The sequence below is a fragment of the Pan troglodytes genome, chromosome 12 (assembly GCF_028858775.2).
Source record: "Pan troglodytes isolate AG18354 chromosome 12, NHGRI_mPanTro3-v2.0_pri, whole genome shotgun sequence".
NCBI lineage: Eukaryota > Metazoa > Chordata > Mammalia > Primates > Hominidae > Pan > Pan troglodytes.
The window spans coordinates 94,927,037-94,947,675 of record NC_072410.2 but is presented as its reverse complement, the minus strand read 5'-3'; the positions used below and the strand labels follow the sequence as shown (position 1 = coordinate 94,947,675).

The window sequence follows — 20,639 nt, the reverse complement described above, 5'->3', positions numbered from 1 at the left end:
GTCACAATATAGAACAAGCTTAATTGATCCTGCATGTTAGTGAAGATAGCTATCATGTTTGATATTTCTTTCTTCTGTAGGCTAACATGTAGCCTTTGCTTCTATCATGGATTTGTGTCCTTCCCTGTCTTTTTTGGCTTCTTCTGAATGTGATCCAGTTAGTCTCTATACTTCTTAAAGTGTAACACCTAGAACTGAATGAAGTGTTCAAGGAATAGTTTTGACCAAGTGTAGGGTTGAGTATTTTTATCTTCATTTTCCAGGAAGCTACCTTCTGTGAGATTGTACTGGACAGAGCTGTGGGTTACAAACCACTGATAGCTGTGACCTTTAGGTGTGTTATGAAATCATTTTAGAGGGTCTTGATTTACATAAAAAACAGAAGAGAATGGAACAAAAGTACACGTCATGTAATAAAGCTAAGTATCATTGCTTAACAGTTTTGTTTTCAATTTATATATGAACACGTACACAGATATATGTACACATATGCATATATACATATTACTCCGTACAGATATCTCTACTGATGGTGATATAAAATGGTGATATAAAAATTTCTTATTATGTGTCAAAAAAGTTTGAAAGCCTCTGGCCTAGACTAGATGCTTCCTGTCCTTGTTTCTGTGATGGCTCCGTCTAGTCTCTGCTTGCTCTGCAGCCAATTTTCATGCCCCATCTTGATATTCTTCTCTTTGTTTCCCTGTAAATTTCTGCTGTGTAACATGAGAGGCATGATGGGCTCCATTAGATTTGCTTTAGGACACTGGAAAATTATTTTACTGCTCTGATTAAGTCTTTTCATGGTTGGACCCCCATGAGAATTTTTGTCTGTGGAATGAAGAAATGAAGTAGCCCGGTGAAGAGGTGAGGAGGTCAATTGAGGTTTTTAGCTCAGAAAATTATTGCCCCAGTGAAGTAAAGGGTTTAAGGAAAATAGTGTTTGAGATAGACTCTCCTCCTCCTTATTTTTTGGTTTTGCAATTTGTACTTTTGAATACTCGTGACAGCGAGTGCTCTCTGTGTGCCAGGAACTGTTCTAAATACTTTATTTATGTGCACCAAGTCAGTGGATCCTCATAACAGCTCTCTGGAGCATGACTGTTATCCTTATTTTACAAATGAGAACACTGAAGACGAGAGAGATTATTTAACTTGCACAAGGCTTTAGAATTTATAGTGTATAACAGTAGCATCTCAAGCAGCAATCTAAGAACGAAATCCTTTCAAACTACCTAAGAACCAAAAATACGTGGATGGCACACTTATCCCATTACCCTGTAGTTCCAGATATGCTCATATAGCAGATGCTAAGTCTTTTCATAATCATTTAAATATAAGAATTTGAAGATATAAAAAACGTTTTTTTTCTATCTTTAGAAAGCACTTTTCAGTAACAGGAAAGGGAATCCTTTAATGACACTTCAGAATCTATTAATTCTTCCTTTTCCTTTCTTCCCCACTCTTCTTTATCTAATTCTCTATTTTTGGCTCTACCCTGTCATCAGTTTCCTACTACAATTCTCTCTCTCTACTTTTTCATTTTCTTTTTGTTTCTTCTCCCCATCTCCCTATCTCCCCATGCCCACTGGTTTTCCATCTATTCTTTCCTTTACTCTGCTTTTGTGCTTTCCATATTCATTCAAATTTATTTTTTTATATAGGTTAAGCATATACTGAGCACCAAGTAAGTGTGAGGCATTGTTGAGATACAAACATAAATAAAGCATGTAGCATGAGAGCTAATCAGGGTGAGATCAAAGCTCTGCTAGTACATTCCCTTGAGAATCAGAGCTATTGGAGCATGCCAAGGTAAATACTCCTTAGGCCTTCCCTATATGGATCAGGAATGTCTATGGGATTTAGATAAATAGTATGCAAATAATATAAAATATGAGCCCCAGAGTTCAGAGAACAGGCAGCATTTAGGACATGTTTTGGATCAAGGCATAAAAACAGTGGCCTAAAAAGTTTACAGGAATATTTTCATTGGAAAATTAGTAGTGTTTAGTATAAAAATTACTTCTTATAAAATAACACTGTACATTGAATGTATGAAAATGGTATTTAAGTTGGCCTTGGCCCTGGGGATCTCTTATATAACAATTACTAATATGAGTAATAATTACCAGCATTCCCACAGTTGAAATAGCAAACAGTACAGGACATTTCTGTAACTTGTTTGACCTTGTCCACTCCAGCTCTACCTTGCTCATTTGCAGTATTTATGAAATAGCTTTCAGGTACTTCCTGTGTGCCAGCAGGTATGCTGCTGGACACTGAGGGATCCAGGGTTTAATGCATTCTCTTTCTTCTTAGAGTTTTCAGTCTAGCAGTGCCTGTCTCTTAGGTTTTGCCCTTACTTAAAGACAATTGCCCATAACTATTTCTCCTTCCCCTCACTTGGCCAGATCCTATGCATTCTTAGAGGCCAGTTGTATTCCAGTGAACCTTCCTTGGTTACCCAAGCTAAAAGTGGTTTCTCTGCTCTCTTCGCTCCTATTGTGTTTATTTTCTTTAACCACTAATTTGGCAATTAATCATGTTAATTGCTTTGTGACTTGTATCTATTGTTGTCTTGACTTGTTATTTAAATTGTGTTGTGTGACTTTCATAGTTTGATTTTTGTCTTCTGATTACAAGTTCTTGAGAATAGAGAATCCTTTGTATAACTCTTATAGCAATGATCACTCCAAACTTTTTTTTTTTTTTTGTGACAGAGTCTTGCTCTGTTGCCAGGCTGGAGTGCAGTGGCACGATCTCGGCTCACTGCAACTTCCGCCTCCTGGGTTCAAGCGATTCTCCTGCCTCAGCCTCCCAAGTGGCTGGGGCTACAGGCACGTGCCACCACGCGCAGCTAATTTTTGTATTTTTAGTAGAGATGGGGTTTCACCATGTTGGCCAGGATGGTCTTGATCTCTTGACCTCATGATTTGCCCGCCTCAGCCTCCCAAAATGCTGGGATTATAGGCGTGAGCCACCACGCCCGGCCCAAAGTGTTTTTTTAAATTATGCACCCTGTCTTAGTCAGTTTGGGTTGCCATAACAAAATACCTTAGACTTGGTAATTTATAAACAGCAGAAGTTTATTGCTCACAGTTCTGATGGCTAGAAAGTCCAGGATCATGGCTCTGGTAGATTGTGTCTGGTGAGGGCCCGTTCCTCATAGATGATGCCTTCTCTGTGTCCTTGCATGGCAGAAGGGAAAAGGGGCAGACAAGCTCCCTCAGGCCTCTTTTATAAGGACACTAATCCTATTTATGAGGCCTCCGTTTTATGACCTAGTCAGCTCCCAAAGGCCCTACCTCTTAATACCAACACATTGGGGATTAGATTCCAATAGGAATTTTGAGGGGCCACTAACATTCAGTCTATAGCACACCCCAAATTATTTTATTGTGTACCTCTGCTACATGCGTATTTACTTATAAAAATATATTTATAGATTATAAAACATATATAAAATATAAGCTAAAAATGATATAAAGATAAAATTAGCAACACTGTAAAAATAATTTATATTACTTATGTTGTGGTATTTTCACCTGCCATACCTGAAAAAGAAATCTGAAAAAATATGTAGATACTAATGGAAGAAATGCTTTTGTTGTAAATTAAGTGTCCAGAAATGTGAGGGTCTGTCTCTGAACTCTTTATCCTGTTTTACTGGTTTGTCTATTTTTGTACCAACATCAGTATTTTAATTACTAACATTTATAGTAAATTTTGAAATCCAGTATTGCAAATTTCCTACCAAAGTTTTTCTTACTGTGGTAAAATACATATAACATAAATTTACGATTTTAATCATTTTTAAGCATACAGTTCTGTGGCATTAAGTATATTTACATTGTAGTACAGTTATTACAACTATCCATCGGAAACTCTGTACCCATTAAACTATAGCTTCCTATTTCCCTCTCTCCTCAGCCCCTTACAACTACTGTTCTACTTTCTCTGACTGTGAATTTGACTACTTTAGATACCTCATGTAAGTGGAATCATATAGTCTTTGTCCTTTTTTGACCAGCTTATTTCACTTAGCATAAGGTCCTCAAGATGTATCCATGTTGTAGCATGTGTCAAAATTTCCTTCCTTTTTAAGGCTGGATAATATGCCATTCCATTGTGTGTGTGTGTGTGTATATGTATAGTATTTTATATATATATATATATATGATGTATAGTACTACATTTTGTTTATCCATTCATCCATGGATGGACACTTGGATTGCTTCTACCTTTTGTTTATTGTAAATAATCCTATCAAGTTTTTGTTCTTCAAGATCATCCGATCTATTCTAGGTTCTTGGCATTCCATTTGTATTTTAGAATCTGCCTTTCAGATTGCAGATCAATTTAGGGAGAACTTACAACTTTTCATTATGAGTCTTTTTTTTTCTCACTCCGTGGCTCAGGCTGGAGAGCAGTGATGTGATCATGGCTCACTGCAGTCTCGACCTCCCTGGCCCAGGCGATCCTCCCACCTCAGACTCCCAAGTAGCTGGTACTACAGGCACATGCCACCATGCCCACTAACTTTTTGGTATTTTTTGTAGAGACAGGGTTTCTCCACGTTGCCCAGGCTGGTCTTAAACTTTTGAGCTCAAGTGATCCATCTGACTTGGCCTCCTAACGTGCTAAGATTACAGGCATGAGCCACTGTGCCCGGCCTCATTATGAGTCTTTAAATCCATGAACATGATATCTCTGTTCATTTATTTGTTTACTTATTTTCTTCTTAATAATAGCTTTCTGCATAGAGATCTTGCACATCTATTGTAACATTTATTTCTATATATTTGATCATTTGATATTATTTTAGATGGCATCTTTCTAAAAGTTTTATTTTCTGACAGTTGATGGTATATGGAAATACAGTTGACTTCTATGTATGCTCTAACAACTTTGCTAAACCCACATATTCATTCCAATAGTGCATATGAACATTTACAAAATTTTCTGTGTTCACAGTCACATTTTCTGCAAAAAAGTAAGTTCTGTTTCTTCTTTTCCAATTTTTATACTCCTTATTTCCTCCATCCTGGCTAGGACCTCCAGTACAATGTTGAATTAAAGTGATGAGAGTTGGTATTCTTGTCTCATCCTCTATCTCAAAGAAAAAATTTTAATGTTTTGTTTTTAAGTATGATGTTGCTTTAAGTTTTTTGTAGATAGCTTTGATCACATTAAGGAAGTTCCCTTTTATCCCAGTTTATAGAGAGCTTTTAAAATTATGAATGGATGTTTAATTTCATCAAACACTTGTACTTATTAAGATAATCCTATCAATTTCCTCTTATTCTCTTAGCAGAGTTAATTAAATGCACATATTAGAAAAGAAGAAAGGTTGAAAATTAATAAGCTAATCATCTATCTGAAAAAGTTAAAGGATTTTTTCCCCGATCCTAGTTAGCTGTTAAAAACTGTATGTGAGCCCATCATTCCTACTGAAACCATATTGTAATTTAAACCACATTTTTGTTATAGGGACACCTACCAACATTTAAAAATACTTCCTACTCTAAAGTAGAGTTGAAGTTTATCATTTATAAATGGAGATATGGCATAAAAGCTGAGAATAACAGTTGACGCCACATGAACTGGCAAACACATTTTCTTGAATATTTTAATTTTGTAATTTTTAAAACATTCTGGGCTGAGTCACTTATTTTGGTGATGGCATTTTGGAATCCTATGCTAAGAATTAAATGTATCATTTTTTCTAGGAGGGTCTAGCCATAGTTTTTAGGCGTTAGAGATAGAATGTACTTGATGTATCAAGAATATCATATGTCATCAAATGCATAGCCCCATTCCCCTGAAAATCAACCTAGAAAATCTATCTGAATGCAATTTTGTCTTCTTTTACCGATTTTAATTTGTCCTTTTTGCTTGTAAAAAGGTCTAAGACTTGACCTTGTGGATTTGGTCTGGCCAGTCAGATGGGGTATAATTATAGCCCTTTCGAGGCTGAATATGTAAGATTCCATGAACCAGTTCAGATGCCTTTGCAGATAAAATGCCCATGTTTTAGATTATTTAGATAGATGTTAAGATACCCTTTGTCAGTCTTCCAGCTTCTTTACTGCTGCATCCAGTCTAGAAACCATGATAATTTTTGAAACTGAGTAATCTATGTTAGATTTAATTCAGAGAAAATAAATTCTAAAAGATGAAAATGTAGTTAATATTAGTTAACAGTAATTTACTGTAATATGTGACTTTTTTTTAAAAGGCGGTTATTGATCTTTGAGCATATTTTATTTGAGAGTCACTTGTTATTTTAGGTTGCCAAAGTTGAAGACTTCCTTCTCAGCTGATGTTAAATATTGTTGGTTTAGCACAAACGTCACTATCAAGAAAACAGGAAGCTATGTAGGACACATGCCAAATGGTAAATTAATAGTCAGGGTAAAGGAAACTGACGTAGACTCAGGGAAGGAACCCTGGACTCATCTACTTTGTTCTTTTTAGGTGGCTTGAAGAATAGAAATGGTCTAAGTCATTATTTTTTTCCAGACAGTGTATCAAAAAACAGGGTTAGCCCTATTAAGCTAGAAAGAATATATTTTCTTATATTTTGCATTATTTAAAAACTGCTAATGTTTTAAAGGTTGTAGAATATCTTCATATAGCTTTGTTAATCTAGATTAGTTCTTGGCTATCACTAAAAAGCCTATAAAGTATAGTAAAATTTGCCTACTTTTATTTTTTTATAGTGAAACCTTAACATTTGAGTCGGATCTCAGTAACTAGGAACAAATGATAGTTTAAAGAGGAGTCAAATCCAAATTTACCTTTCATTATTTACTTAAAGTTTATATATATAAAGAGTTCGCTAAATCAATGAACAGTGTCATCATTGTAGAGTCTGTGTCAAGTTACAGGGGGCTTGTTCCCTCTCTTGTAGCCTTGATTTATGTGTTTACAGTTTTTATACTTATTACTGATAAATAATTTTCTTTTCATTAGAACGCATGTAATAGAACTTCTTTTTGGCAATATTTTGTCATCTTTTACTTCTCATTTTTCTAGGTACTTAATAAAATATCATTTGTTGAAAACATTTATAGTTCACCAATTATGAGATTTATAGTTATAAATCTTTATAAGCCACTAATTATGATTTATAATTCACTAATCATAAGATATTAATTTGATGGTTTTCTCTTAAATTATTGAGAGATGGTTTAATGTAGTAATTAAGAAAGTGGGCCATGGAGGCAGACATCCTGGGTTTGGATCCCAGCTCTGTCACTCACTAGCAAGTTACATAAGCATCTACGTGCCTCAGTGCCCTCATCTGTAAATTGGGGTAATAACGGCACCTATCTTGGAAGGTTGCTGTAAGTTTAAATAGTTTAATATAATTAAAGAGCTTAGAATAGTGCCTGCCACATTAGTAAATGCCCGACAAATATTAGCTGCTATTTGTTTATTGTGGAAATATAATAATTTTAGGTAATAACTTAAAGTTTAAATTCTGAGTTGTGTGTACAGTTCTTCAAAGGGAAAACCTTCCACAAATAATCACACTTTTGCCTTTCTTGGAGGTGAGGATGAGCACATCATCCCAATTCCAGTTAAATCAACAGTCTTTTTGTTGTTGTTGTTGTTGTTGTTTTTTATTATTTTTTTTTAATTTTATTTTATTTTTATTGATCATTCTTGGGTGTTTCTCACAGAGGGGGATTTGGCAGGGTCATAGGACACTAGTGGAGGGAAGGTCAGCAGACAAACAAGTGAACAAAGGTCTCTGGTTTTCCTAGGCGGAGTGTTTGTGTCCCTGGGTACTTGAGATTAGGGAGTGGTGATGACTCTTAACGAGCATGCTGCCTTCAAACATCTGTTTAACAAAGCACATCTTGCACCGCCCTTAATCCATTTAACCCTGAGTGGACACAGCACATGTTTCAGAGAGCACAGGGTTGGGGGTAAGGTCATAGATCAACAGGATCCCAAGGCAGAAGAATTTTTCTTAGTACAGAACAAAATGAAAAGTCTCCCATGTCTACCTCTTTCTACACAGACGCGGCAACCATCCGATTTCTCAATCTTTTCCCCACCTTGCCCCCCTTTCTACTCCAGAAAACCGCCATCGTCATCATGGCCCATTCTCAATGAGCTGTTGGGTACACCTCCCAGACGGGGTGGTGGCCGGGCAGAGGGGCTCCTCACTTCCCAGTAGGGGCGGCCGGGCAGAGGCACCCCTCAGTTCCCGGACCGGGTGGATGGCCAGGTGGGGGGCTGACCCCCCCCATCTCCCTCCCGGACGGGGCGGCTGGCTGGGCGGGCGGCTGACCCCCCTCACCTCCCTCCCGGATGGGGCGGCTGGCCGGGCGTGGGGCTGACCCTCCCACCTCCCTCCTGGACGGGGCGGCTGGCCGGGAGGGGGCGCTGACCCCCCCCAACCTCCCTCCCGGACGGAGCGGCTGGCCGGGCGGGGGGCTGACCCCCCCACCTCCTTCCTGGACGGGGCGGCTGGCCAGGTGGGGGGGCTGACCCCCCCACCTCCCTCCCGGACGGGGCGGCTGGCTGGGCAGAGGGGCTCCTGGCTGGGCAGAGGGGCTCCTCACTTCCCAGTAGGGGTGGCCGGGCAGAGGCGCCCCTCAGCTCCCGGACCGGGTGGCTGGCCAGGCGGGGGGCTGACCCCCCCATCTCCCTCCCGGATGGGGCGGCTGGCCGGGAGGGGGCGCTGACCCCCACCCCACCTCCCTCCCGGACGGAGCGGCTGGCCGGGCGGGGGGCTGAGCCCCCTACCTCCCTCCCGGATGGGGCGGCTGGCCGGGCGGGGGGCTGAGCCCCCCACCTCCCTCCCGGATGGGGCGGCTGGCCGGGCGGGGGGGCTGACCCCCCCCCACCTCCCTCCCGGACGGAGCGGCTGGCCGGGTGGGGGGCTGACCCCCCCACCTCCCTCCCGGACGGGGCGGCTGGCTGGGCAGAGGGGCTCCTGGCTGGGCAGAGGGGCTCCTCACTTCCCAGTAGGGGTGGCCGGGCAGAGGCGCCCCTCTGCTCCCGGACCGGGTGGCTGGCCAGGCGGGGGGCTGACCCCCCCCATCTCCCTCCCAGACGGGGCGGCTGGCCGGGCAGGGGGCTGACCCCCCCCACCTCCCTCCCGGACGGGGCGGCTGGCCGGGAGGGGGCGCTGACCCCCCCACCTCCCTCCCGGACGGAGCGGCTGGCTGGGCGGGGGGCTGAGCCCCCCACCTCCCTCCCGGACGGGGCGGCTGGCTGGGCAGAGGGGCTCCTGGCTGGGCAGAGGGGCTCCTCACTTCCCAGTAGGGGCGGCCGGGCAGAGGCGCCCCTCACCTCCCGGACGGGGCGGCTGGCCGGGCGGGGGGCTGAGCCCCCCACCTCCCTCCCGGACGGGGCGGCTGGCCAGGCGGGGGGCTGACCCCCACCTCCCTCCTGGACGGGGTGGCTGCCGGGCGGAGACGCTCCTCACTTCCCAGACGGGGTGGCAGCCAGGCGGAGGGGCTCCTCACTTCTCAGACGGGGCGGTTGCCAGGCGGAGGGTCTCCTCACTTCTCAGACGGGGCAGCCGGGCAGAGATGCTCCTCACCTCTCAGACGGGGTTGCGGCCAGGCCGAGGCGCTCCTCACATCCCAGACGGGGCGGCGGGGCAGAGGCGCTTCCCACATCTCAGACGATGGGCTGCCGGGCAGACACGCTCCTCACTTCTAGATGGGATGGCGGCCGGGACGAGGCGCTCCTCACTTCCCAGGTGGGATGGCGGCCGGGCAGAGAGGCTCCTCACTTTCCAGACTGGGCAGCCAGGCAGAGGGGCTCCTCACATCCCAGACGATGGGCAGCCAGGCAGAGACGCTCCTCACTTCCCAGACGGGGTGGCGGCCGGGCAGAGGCTGCAATCTCCGCACTTTGGGGGGCCAAGGCAGGCGGCTGGGAGGTGGAGGCCGTAGCGAGCCGAGATCACGCCACTGCACTCCAGCCTGGGCACCATTGAGCACTGAGTGAATGAGACTCCGTCTGCAATCCCGGCACCTCGGGAGGCCGAGGCTGGCGGATCACTCGCGGCTAGGAGCTGGAGACCAGTCCGGCCAACACAGCGAAACCCCGTCCCCACCAAAAAAACACGAAAACCAGTCAGGCGTGGCGGCGCGCGCCTGCAATTGCAGGCACTCGGCAGGCTGAGGCAGGAGAATCAGGCAGGGAGGCTGCAGCGAGCCGAGATGGCAGCAGTACAGTCCACCTTTGGCCCGGCATGAGAGGGAGACCGTGGAAAGGAGAGGGAGAGGGAGACGGGAGAGGGAGAGGGAGACGGGAGAGGGAGAGGGAGATGGGAGAGGGAGAGGGAGACGGGAGAGGGAGAGGGAGACCGTTGTTGTTGTTTTTAATCATGAAAAGAGTACAACACTAGGAGTCAAGATATATGCATTCATTCAGCAAACCTTTATCCTCATACATAGTTGTTGGAGTGTTCACCTCCTGGATATCAGTGCTAGACACTGGAGATTTAAAGATGCCTAGGCCATGGAGACTAAGATATGATTAGCGTGTCCTGTAAGTGGTTTCCAATCCCAGAGTGCCAGTGAGACCCTTTGCTCTTTGATGTCATCATCTGTAAAATGACAGTTCTTGACCTTAGTTTATGAGTGTTAGTAATATGCTAAAATTTCATCAGTGCTGGATACTTAGCACTGTGCTAGGTGTTATACTAGGACTTACTTAAAAAGGAGTATAACATAGCGCTTGACACTAGAATCTTATGATCTGGTTGGGAAAACAAGCCACAAGGAGAAAAATAGACAAATAATACTGGGAGTCATGTGATTAAATGTAAAATAAGAGACTCAACAGATGAGAATGTGCGAAGGTTCTTACGCTCAGCATTTTATTGCGTCAATGATTAACTGCCATTTCTGTAATAAAGTACTAGATTAAACTACCTCCTTTGATGCTATCAAGAATTCCCGCTTGATAATTCCCACTTTCATAATCTGTATAATGTGAGTTTAACTCCCTTTGTTCACTCACATGTTAAACTTTAAAATAGTGCATTCCTGGTATATTTAGGTAATTTGAAATTGGTAAAAGATATATTTTTACAGCATAGTTTTTATCCAAAATCCTTTCTGTACTCTAACACCAAGATATGTTTTTTGTTCTTGTTACTGCTATATTCCTAGCACTTAGTGCCAGACACACAGTGAACACTGATGAAATATAGTTGAGAGACAAATTTGAAATTATACTTAACCGTCAGCAATTTTAAAATCATTTAAAAATAATTTTTAAATTAAAAGTGATTCAATTTGGAATACTGGCTTTTTCAACCTTGGCTCTAACTATGTGTGAGGACAAGTTGCCATTCTATAAATATAATTTTAATGTAGCCAGTAGCTTTTTCTTTACTAGCTTTTTCATACTTGTATAAGGAAATGGCTTTCTAGATGAGTGAATTTCCCTGCTGTATTAGTTATCTGTTACTGATTTATGACAGCAGCTTCATGGGAGACCTTAAGCTAGAACTGCCCAGCCAAGCCATTCCCAAATTCCAACCCAAAGAAACTGTGAAAGATAATAAATGTTAGAAATGTGAAGTTTCGTGATATCACAGTATAAAGACTTTCATATGCCTTACTTGAAGACTGTTCATCAGTATATCACCCTGAATTCTTTCCTTCTGAGAAGGAGTGAAGTACTTTAAAAGAAAAAGATAAAATCAGGCCATCATAGCCAAGTTTTCCTAGTCAAATAGAAAAGGGTTGTATTTAGCCTTAAAAGATTTTATAATTGTGTAAAACCGTGGCTCATGCCTATAATCCCAGACTTTGGGAGGCTGAGGCGGGAAGATTGCTTGAGGTCAGGAATTCGAGACCAGCCTGGGCAAAGCCCTGAGACCCTGTCTCAAAAAGAAAAAAAAAATTTAGCTGAGTGTGGTGGTGCACCTGTAGTCCCAGCTACTTGGGAGACTGAGGTGGGAGGATTCCTTGAGCCCAGGTGTTCAAGGCTGCAGTGAGTTATAATTGTGCCACTGCACTCCAGCCTGGGCTCTAGAGCAAGACACTGTCTCCTAAAAAAATTATAATAGTAAAATAGTTCATAGTTCATGTTCATTATAAAAATCAAAACAATGCAGAAAGCAGATGGGTGCAGTGGCTCATGCCTATAATCCCAGCTCTTTGGGAGGCTGAGGCAGGAGGATCACTTAATTCCAGGAGTTTGAGACCAGCCTGGGCAACATGGTGAAACCTTGCCTCTATTAAAAATACAAAAAATTAGCCAAGTGTGGTGGCATGTGCCTGTGGTCCCAGCTACCTGGGAGGCTGATGTGGGAGGATCGCCTGAGCTCGGGAGTTTGAAGCTTCAGTGAGCTGTGATTTCACCACTGTACTCCAGCTTGGGTGACAGCAAGACCGTGTTTCAAAAAATTTAAAAAAAAATGCAGAAAAGTAATTAGAAGAATGTTGTAAAAATCATTTCAAATCCGGCCACATTTTGGTTACTCTCCTTCTGAAATCTGTCTATGTGTGTAGATATACATACTTACAAGTATCCTTTTTCCATAAGTGGAATCATACTATTTCCATGTATTTTTAAAGCTTTTTAAACATTACCATGGGTTTAGAATTTACCAAAACTCCCCTTAGTGCTATATGACATTGGAAAGATCACTTACTTGAAGTGGGGATGGGAGTGGGTAATACTCCCCAAAAGCACAATCAAGTCAAAATGGTAATCTCCAGTTAGCTGCAGGCCTTCTGTTTTGCTGAGAGGAATATACAGATTTGGGGCCAAGAGTCAAACTCCTCAAGGCAACAGAGGAAAGCTCTTTTAAACCCATGCTCTTTTTTTTTTTTTAGGCGGAGTCTCGCTCTGTTGCCCAGGCTGGAGTGTAGAGGCATGATCTCAGCTCACTGCAACCTCTGTATCTTGGGTTCAAGCGATTCTCCTTCCTCAGCCTCCCTAGTAGCTGGGACTACAGGCATGCACCACCACACCTGGCTAATTTTTGTATTTTTAGTAAAGATGGGGTTTCACCATGTTGGCCCCACTGGTCTTGAACTCCTGACCTCAGGTGATCTGCCTGCCTCAGCCTCCCAGAGTTGTTGGGATTACAGGCGTGAGCCACCGTGCCCTGCCCCTATGCTCTTTTTTGATTAACAGAAAAACGAGCACCCTCCTCTTGTGCAACTTGAATTTTCACAGTAAATTAAAGAACATGACCAAACCAATTTTAGACAGAGGTTTTAGAAGAGGAAACAGTTTAATCTTAGAAGAAACTTGAGGTACATGGCATTGGCTTGTTTCCTATACACCTATTTATCCTAGATAATATAAGGAAGATAGAATGTAACATATCTTAAATGATTTGCCCAACATTTCATTGGAAGACAAGCTGAGTGCCACTTAGGAGAAAGAGACCTACTAATGGCAGCTTTCCTCTGTTCCCTTGAGCACTTTGGCTCTTGGCCTCACATTTGTAGATTCCTCTCAGCAGAGCAGAATCCCTGCACCTAACTGGAGATTATAATTTTGACTTGAGTGTGCTTTTGGGAAGTATTACTCTTCATACCCTTGTCCCCCATTCCCACTTATGATATTGGAAAGTAAGTGATCTTTCCAATATCATAAAACACTAAGGTGAGGTTTTGTAAATTTTTCTTCTATCTTTTCTGTGACGTTTTAGTGGCCCTTATAGATTGGCTAGCCCACCCATTAGCCTGACTGTTTCCATAGAAGATTTGGTTATTATCTCACACTTTAAACTCTCCATTTCCTTTTCCCTCAACATGCTCCTTTCCTAGAAGTCTTATTCAATAAATCCATTTGTCTCGTCTCCACTGCTGTTACCCTAGTCCAAGGATCCATCATCTTTCTTTCTTTTTTCAGATCTAAAGTGGTTATTATTATTATTATTATCCTACCTGCATTGGGTTTTCAGTCCCAGTGAAGACTGAGAAACCTGGTGAGACCAGTAAGCATCCCTGGGGGGTAAATACAAGACTCATCCACATTGCTCCCAGCTGCCCTGGCCTTCCTACAACCCTTAGAGGTTTGCAGTCCCTGTTCCTTATAGCCAGCTATGTAGCGATGTCTTTCCTTAAATAGTAGAGACTTTGGGCAGCAGAGCTCCTCATCCCATTCCAGGTAGATAACCACACCCTGAAACACTCCTCTCCATGACTGAAGGTGAGAGGCTGAGGGGAATGGTCTCTGCCCTCTGTGACCCTGTTCGTTCCTTTCCAGCGCCATTCTTGCTCTCATGCGCCTGAGTGTGGGCCTTATCTGCCAGGTGGGCTACACTCTGCTCAACTCCCACATCACAGAACACTGTCTCCTCACTGAAGACTGTGAAGTGAATGTTTACTGAAGCAGCAGCATTATTACTGCACCAGAGCTAGAAAATGGACAGGCAAGGATCTCTGTAGATAGCAGAGAAGTAGGTGATACCATCTACAAATGCATGTTGGTTTTGCTCCATCATCTTTGTTGACTAAAATGGTCTCCTCCCTGGTCTGGCTATGTTCATTTTATCTCTTGTGGTCTTTTTTTTTTTTCTATACAGTAGGCAAAGTGGTCTTTTAAAAACATAGATGTTTTTACTCTTCTGCTCAAAACCCTGCTTTGTGCTTGGCATAAAAGCTGAATGAATTGCAACCACTTGCAGGTCCAGTGTGATCTGTCCCTTCCTTTTGCCCCTCTCTCCCTCATTTACTGTGTCCTAATCTTTTGCCCTTCTCTCCCTCATTTACTGTGTCCTAATCTTTTGCTCTTCTCTCCCTCATTTACTGTGCTCCAGCCGCATTGCCCAGATATATCAAGATTTCTTCCCCAGATGTACCAAGCTTGTTCCTGCCTTCACACCTTTGCACCAGCTGTTTCCTCTGCCTGGAATGCTCTTTCCCAGAACTTGGCATGGTGGGCCCCTTTGTGTTATTCAGTTTTCAGATTTCACCTCCTCCAGAGGTCCTCTTTGATCTTCCAGTGTAAAGTAGCTCTTGCTTCAGTGCAGCACCCTGTTTTATTTTCCTCATAGCATTTAGCAATCCTAAACCATCTTTATGTGTTTGTCTCTTGTTTATCGTTTTCTTCTTCCCTCACTAGAATTTAAGTACCATGAGACGGTAGATCTTCTCTGTCTCGTCCGTCCTATAATCCTAACACCTAGAGCAATGCTTGATAAATCTTATCTAAATGAAAAAAATCAGTGAATGAAACAGAGATAGAGAAATATATTTTTTTTCATAAAACTATAATTTGTTAGTCAACACATAGGAATTGTACATATTTATGGGGTATATAATGATGTTTTGTTACATATAGTGTATAGTAATAAGATCAGGGTAATTAGCATATCCTCATCTCAAACATTTATCATTTATTTGTGATGGAAACAGTCAATATCCTCCTTCTAGCTATTTGAAACTATTTATTATTGTTAACTCTAGTCATCTACAGTGGTATAGTACACCAGAATGTATTCCTCTTATCTTGCTATAATTTTGTATCCTTTAACAAATCTCTTCCTATCCCCCTTAGAAATGTGCCTTTTAATACACTGAGGTTGCTGGAACCAGCTGTTGATGTAGTAAGGGAGGAAGGTGACGTGGCAGGGCACAAAAACACTTAACCAGTTCTGGTTAAAGTATATAATAAAAAGTGTGGCCCAACAATGAGTGTAACCATTCGGGAAAAAAACAATTTGTCATTGAAGAAGGAGTGAGTTATTCAAACAAACTGGAATCAGGTTAATCCTGAGGATTTCCTGTACTTCGAATAACTTCAGTCTTTAAGCTGCATAGTTAGATAATTTGATCCCCAAGCCCCAAAAAGATCCTTGATTGTGAATGGTGTTTTTCATAAATTTAAAGCATTGCAGTTGAATGCAATAGAAAAGGAAAAATCTTAGTGTTGGTTATAGGGCTCATAACAGCATGCTCATAATAACATGATGCTCATTACCATCATTAGATTGTACTTCATAATGCTAGAATTTATGTGTTTTCTGTAGTCTTTTAAAATAACTACTGTGTTGTGGGGTAGAAAAGATTACACTAAAAGGGAAATATGATGCCTCTAAAATGTACTCTGAGGAATTTTTTTTATATTGAAAGGAAAATGAGAAAGTATTCTTAAAACCTGTGAAATATAAAAATTTGTTACCATTCAATTACTGGTGCAACTTAGTTGTTTAGTTTATAAACTGGTATTTTTATTGACCCCTGAAGATAATGAGGAATAATCAACTTAGTGATTTATGTTAAACATACCCTTGTTAAAGTTTCTGTTTTTTTTTTTTTTTTCTTTTTTGATACAGAGTCTCACTCTGTCACCCAGGCTGGAGCACAGTGGTGCAGTCTTGGCTCACTGCAGCCTCCACCTCCCGGGTTCAAGCGATTCTCCTGCCTCAGCCTTCTGAGTAGCTGGGATTACAGGTGCCTGCCACCATGCCTGGTTATTTTTTTATTTTTATTTTTTTGAGATGGAGTCTTGCTCTGTGCCCAGGCTGGAGTGCAGTGGCGGGATCTCGGCTCACTGCAACCTCCGCCTCCCGTGTTCAAGCGATTCGCCTGAGTTAGCCTCCCAAGTGAGTAGCTGAGACTACAGGTGCGTGCCCCCATGCCCAGCTAATTTTTGTATTTTTAGTGGAGACAGGGTTTCATCATGTTGGCCAGGATGGTCTCCATCTCGTGACCTCGTGATCCGCCTGCCTCAGCCTCCCAAAGGGCTGGGATTACAGATGTGAGCCACCGCGCCTGGCCTAATTTTTGAATTTTTAGTAAAGATGGGGTTTCACCATGTTGGCCAGGCTGGTCTTGAACTCCTGACCTCCAGTGATTTGCCTGCCTTGGCCTCCCAAAGTGCTGGGATTATAGGTGTGAGCCACTGCGCCTGGCCACTGTCTGGTTCTTTTCTCTTTCACATTCAAATTGTTTTGGGAAAAAGTAATAGTAAATCTTTAACGTGGGGTCTGAGTTACTTAAAGCCAAAATTTTTTGAATTTATTTTTAAATGACTCTTGCCCTTCCAAGTTGCCATGTAGGGAAGTTGTACATTTATTTCAACTATGCATCCATCCATTAAATTACTTTTATAGGTTCTTTTTTAGAATTGCTTCACAGCCAGTTTTGGAATTATGAAAGAAAATTAGCCTCCTTGCTTTCGTTTGTACATTAAAACTCTCATCTTTTTTAAAAAAAATGAAGACATATTACTTTCTCAATTGACTTCATATTAATATTTTATTAACTTATGAAGCCCATGCAGCTGTTATGCAGTTGAACTTATGACTTCTAAGATAAAAATTATCTTGTACAGCAGATCTGTGAAGAGCAAGAAACATTGTATAACTTTGTGAAATAATAGATTAAAAAAAAAAAAACCAGGCCAGGTGCAGTGGCTCACGCCTGTGATCCTGACACTTTGGGAGGCTAGGTGGGAGGAGGATCACTTGAGCCCAGGAGTTCGAGACCACCCTGGGTAACATAGTGAGACCTCCTCTCTTAAAAAAAAAAAAAAAAAAAAAAGCCAGGTGTGGTGGTGTGCACCTGTGGTCCCAGCTGCTTGGGAAGCTGAAGTGGGAGGAGCTTGAGCCTGAGAGATTGAGGCTGCAGTGAGCAGAGATTGCACCAATGCACTCCAGCCTGGGCTACAGAGTGAGACCTTGTCTTGAAAAACAAAACAAAAAGAAAATACCAAACTGTTGAGACCTGGATAACTACCCCCCACCTTTTAAATTTGCATTTTACTTGAAATTGAGTATGCATTGTGCTTTCCTGCAGATGAAAGTTATGGTGTGCCAAATCTAAAGGAAGCACTGAACCTTTGTGGAAGGAAAGAAAACCATCTGGTACCAGAAAAAGGCTAAAAGTGGGCTCTTTTTTGTACTAACAGAATGAAAGCTAAGAGTCCATATTTAAAATATGATCATAAAACTATTCTTATTTTACAGTTCTTGGCATAAGAATAGACATGTGTTTTGGATAATATACCTAATTTTAAAAGTCGAGATATGCCTCTTTGAGAAAAGTAGTTGAAGCACACTGTTGAAGTTTGTCGTTAGAACACATGTAAGTTTTATTGTGAAATAAATGAATTATTTGTTTTAGGACGAGTCTTCATGTCTTGGCTTCCATGACTATTAAAGGCTTTTATTTTGTTCTGTAAGCCAGTGTTTTAATCTGTTTTGTATAAAGATCCTGTTTTGTTTAGTATCATAAACATGTGGGTTTTTAAAGTTTGTTTTTAAAAAATCTTTTCTTTCTTCTGTTTCTGCATTTTTTAAAGCTGCACATCATTGACTCCTGGGCCCAACTGTGACCGATTTAAACTGCACATACCATATGCTGGGGAGACATTAAAGTGTAAGTAAATGATGACTATTTTACTCAAAATGTAGGTTACAGTGTCAGCTATTGGACTTTGTGCTTTAGTTTTCATTTCCGGCTGTTAGTTGTTATCTCCTAAGATATTGTTCACTAGCATTTACCACTTTTCTTATCTGCCATTCAATTCTAGTTTGATTAAAAGTAAGGCAGTTGGCAGGGAATACGTCATGGTTAAATAGGCATGCACAGAAATTCCTAATATTTAGGCATGCCTGGTAATTTTTATGTGTTTTTTTCTCTATAGGCGGCTTTTACGTAATACTCAATAAAGAGTCCACTGCTTTAGAATACCTGGCCATTTAGAAACAGTTTTTAGGTAGGAGTGGCTGCTGTCCATCGCTGCTGCTAACCCCCCTGTGGAACCGCTGCGCCATGACTTGTCACTGATGTATCTCCTGTTGTTACCGAAGTGTAAGAGTCCTACCTCAAAAACTCTTGGCATGGCTTAGGCATATCAACATGTTATCTCCTTTATAGCAAGGATCAGAGATACAAACGGTCTACAAGGGCTAGATTGGTAATATAGTGAGGGAAACAGGCTAGGTGTGGCAAACTGGGACACCTTGTCACTTAAGGGGAGTTACCTTTACTGATTTATTGAGAGAAGGTGGACGTCTGAAGTTTTACCTGAATTCTGTCAGTTTTAGATGTTGCTACTTTTTCAAAATTAAAAACATGGTGTTGGCCAATATTATGCAGGCTAAACTGAATGTGTCTGTGGGCTGGCTTGAGTTCCTGGACCATAAGTTATTGATCTTGGATGGATAGTATGGAAGATCTGTCATTGGACTTAGCCCATCAGCTACAGCAGCCCTCTAGACTGTATCAGCTTTTCTCTGTCACTATTACCAATACTGAACCTCTAGCCTAGTGTGGAAATCACAGTGGCTTTGGTTGGTTAGTGTTGGTAATCTCACCAGGAATTTTCTCTCTTGAACCTATTCTTGTGGTGAACAGCCTATTAAGGTTTTTCTATTCCTAAAAAGAAAAATAAAGTACATGGATATTAAACATGGAACAGATGGGTAAACCGCTTTTTGGCCATTGGACCAGTGTGTTTTACCATTACATGCCAGGAGGGGCCATGTCTCTGTATAGTATTTTGTATTCTTAGTACTATATTCTGTAGAATCACTTGATACTAATTTATCAAATGCAAGATTAAATGAGAAATGTTGGACATGCTGACTTGTCAGCCTTGCATTATTAGACCATTTTCTGGAAACCATTAAAATATAAAATAATTTTACCTGTCTGAAGTAGTAGGACAGATTCGACTGCTACTTTTTTTTTGAAAAAATTATTAACTAAATTTAAAAGAAATGATCAAAGTAAATAATTCATGTGGTTAAAAACGTAAAAGTACTGGAATTTTTTGATACATGAAACCAGTAGTCTTCTCTCCCAGTCCAGTTTCCTGAGAGAGTCACTTGCAGATTCTAAAAATTTTCAGTTTAGCTCTCTGGGGATGATCTCCATATCTTTAAATAATATACTTTTGCCTCCGTTTCTTGCCTTATCAGTTTTAGACATTGTTATCTTTTGACTTCCTGCGCTGATACATGAAGCATCAGCCTATTTTCCCTATGCCCCTTAACTCTGTTTTCTTTTCCTTCTTAATGTAGTTATATCACCATTATTGGTTCCTGTGTTGGTTACCCTGTAGCTTAAAAATTTTTACTTACTTTTTTTAATGGATCACTTTAGACATTGTATTACACAGTTAATGAATAACCCCTAAGAATTCTTAGTAAGTACCTGGTACCTGGTAAACAGTTAGCTTTGTTATTACTTAAGGACAATCTCTAAGCAAGAATGGTGAATACTTAGGGTAGTATACTCTTTAGTTTTACATTAACCATAGATACTGTGTCTTTTGCCTCTGCATTTTATGAGATGAATATATTAGCCCCTGCCCTTCCTTCAATTCCTCTTCCTTCACCTCCCAGCTTTTGTCTTTGGTTATTTTCCTTTTGCATTTTCAAGATTGTTAACTTACTGTCCGTTCTAAATCTGTAGTTGTCTTCTGTGCCTTGTCTATAAATTGCTTGAACGATTGCTCTGGAGGCCTGTTCCTGCATAATTATCACTGTGAGATTTGCCTTTATTACTTTTTTGAATTTGACCTTGTTTTGTAGAATCTATGTATCGTAGATTCTATGTTTTGTAGAATGATTTCTTGATAAACAGGTTACCTACTTATCTTGCTGGCACCCATTCTCAAATAACTTGCTCAGATTCTATTCCTCTTTCTACCCTTCTGTTTTCCTTTAGCCCATCCGA

At 41.5% G+C, this 20,639-nt stretch overlaps 1 protein-coding gene across 13 annotated transcripts in view; it reads left to right on the top strand.

The window, feature by feature from the left end:
* The window catches only part of BABAM2 (BRISC and BRCA1 A complex member 2), a 455,408-nt gene that overhangs the window by 25,645 nt on the left and 409,124 nt on the right, over nt 1-20,639 (top strand). For all 13 annotated transcript variants that reach the window (XR_010149587.1, XR_010149588.1, XR_010149589.1 and 10 more), the window contains one exon: nt 18,256-18,332. Coding sequence is in view for 9 of the 13 variants with exons in the window: in XM_024354264.3 (XP_024210032.1) it covers nt 18,256-18,332 (77 nt within the window). In the remaining 4 variants the exon portion in view is untranslated. The remainder of the gene's footprint in view (nt 1-18,255; nt 18,333-20,639) is intronic.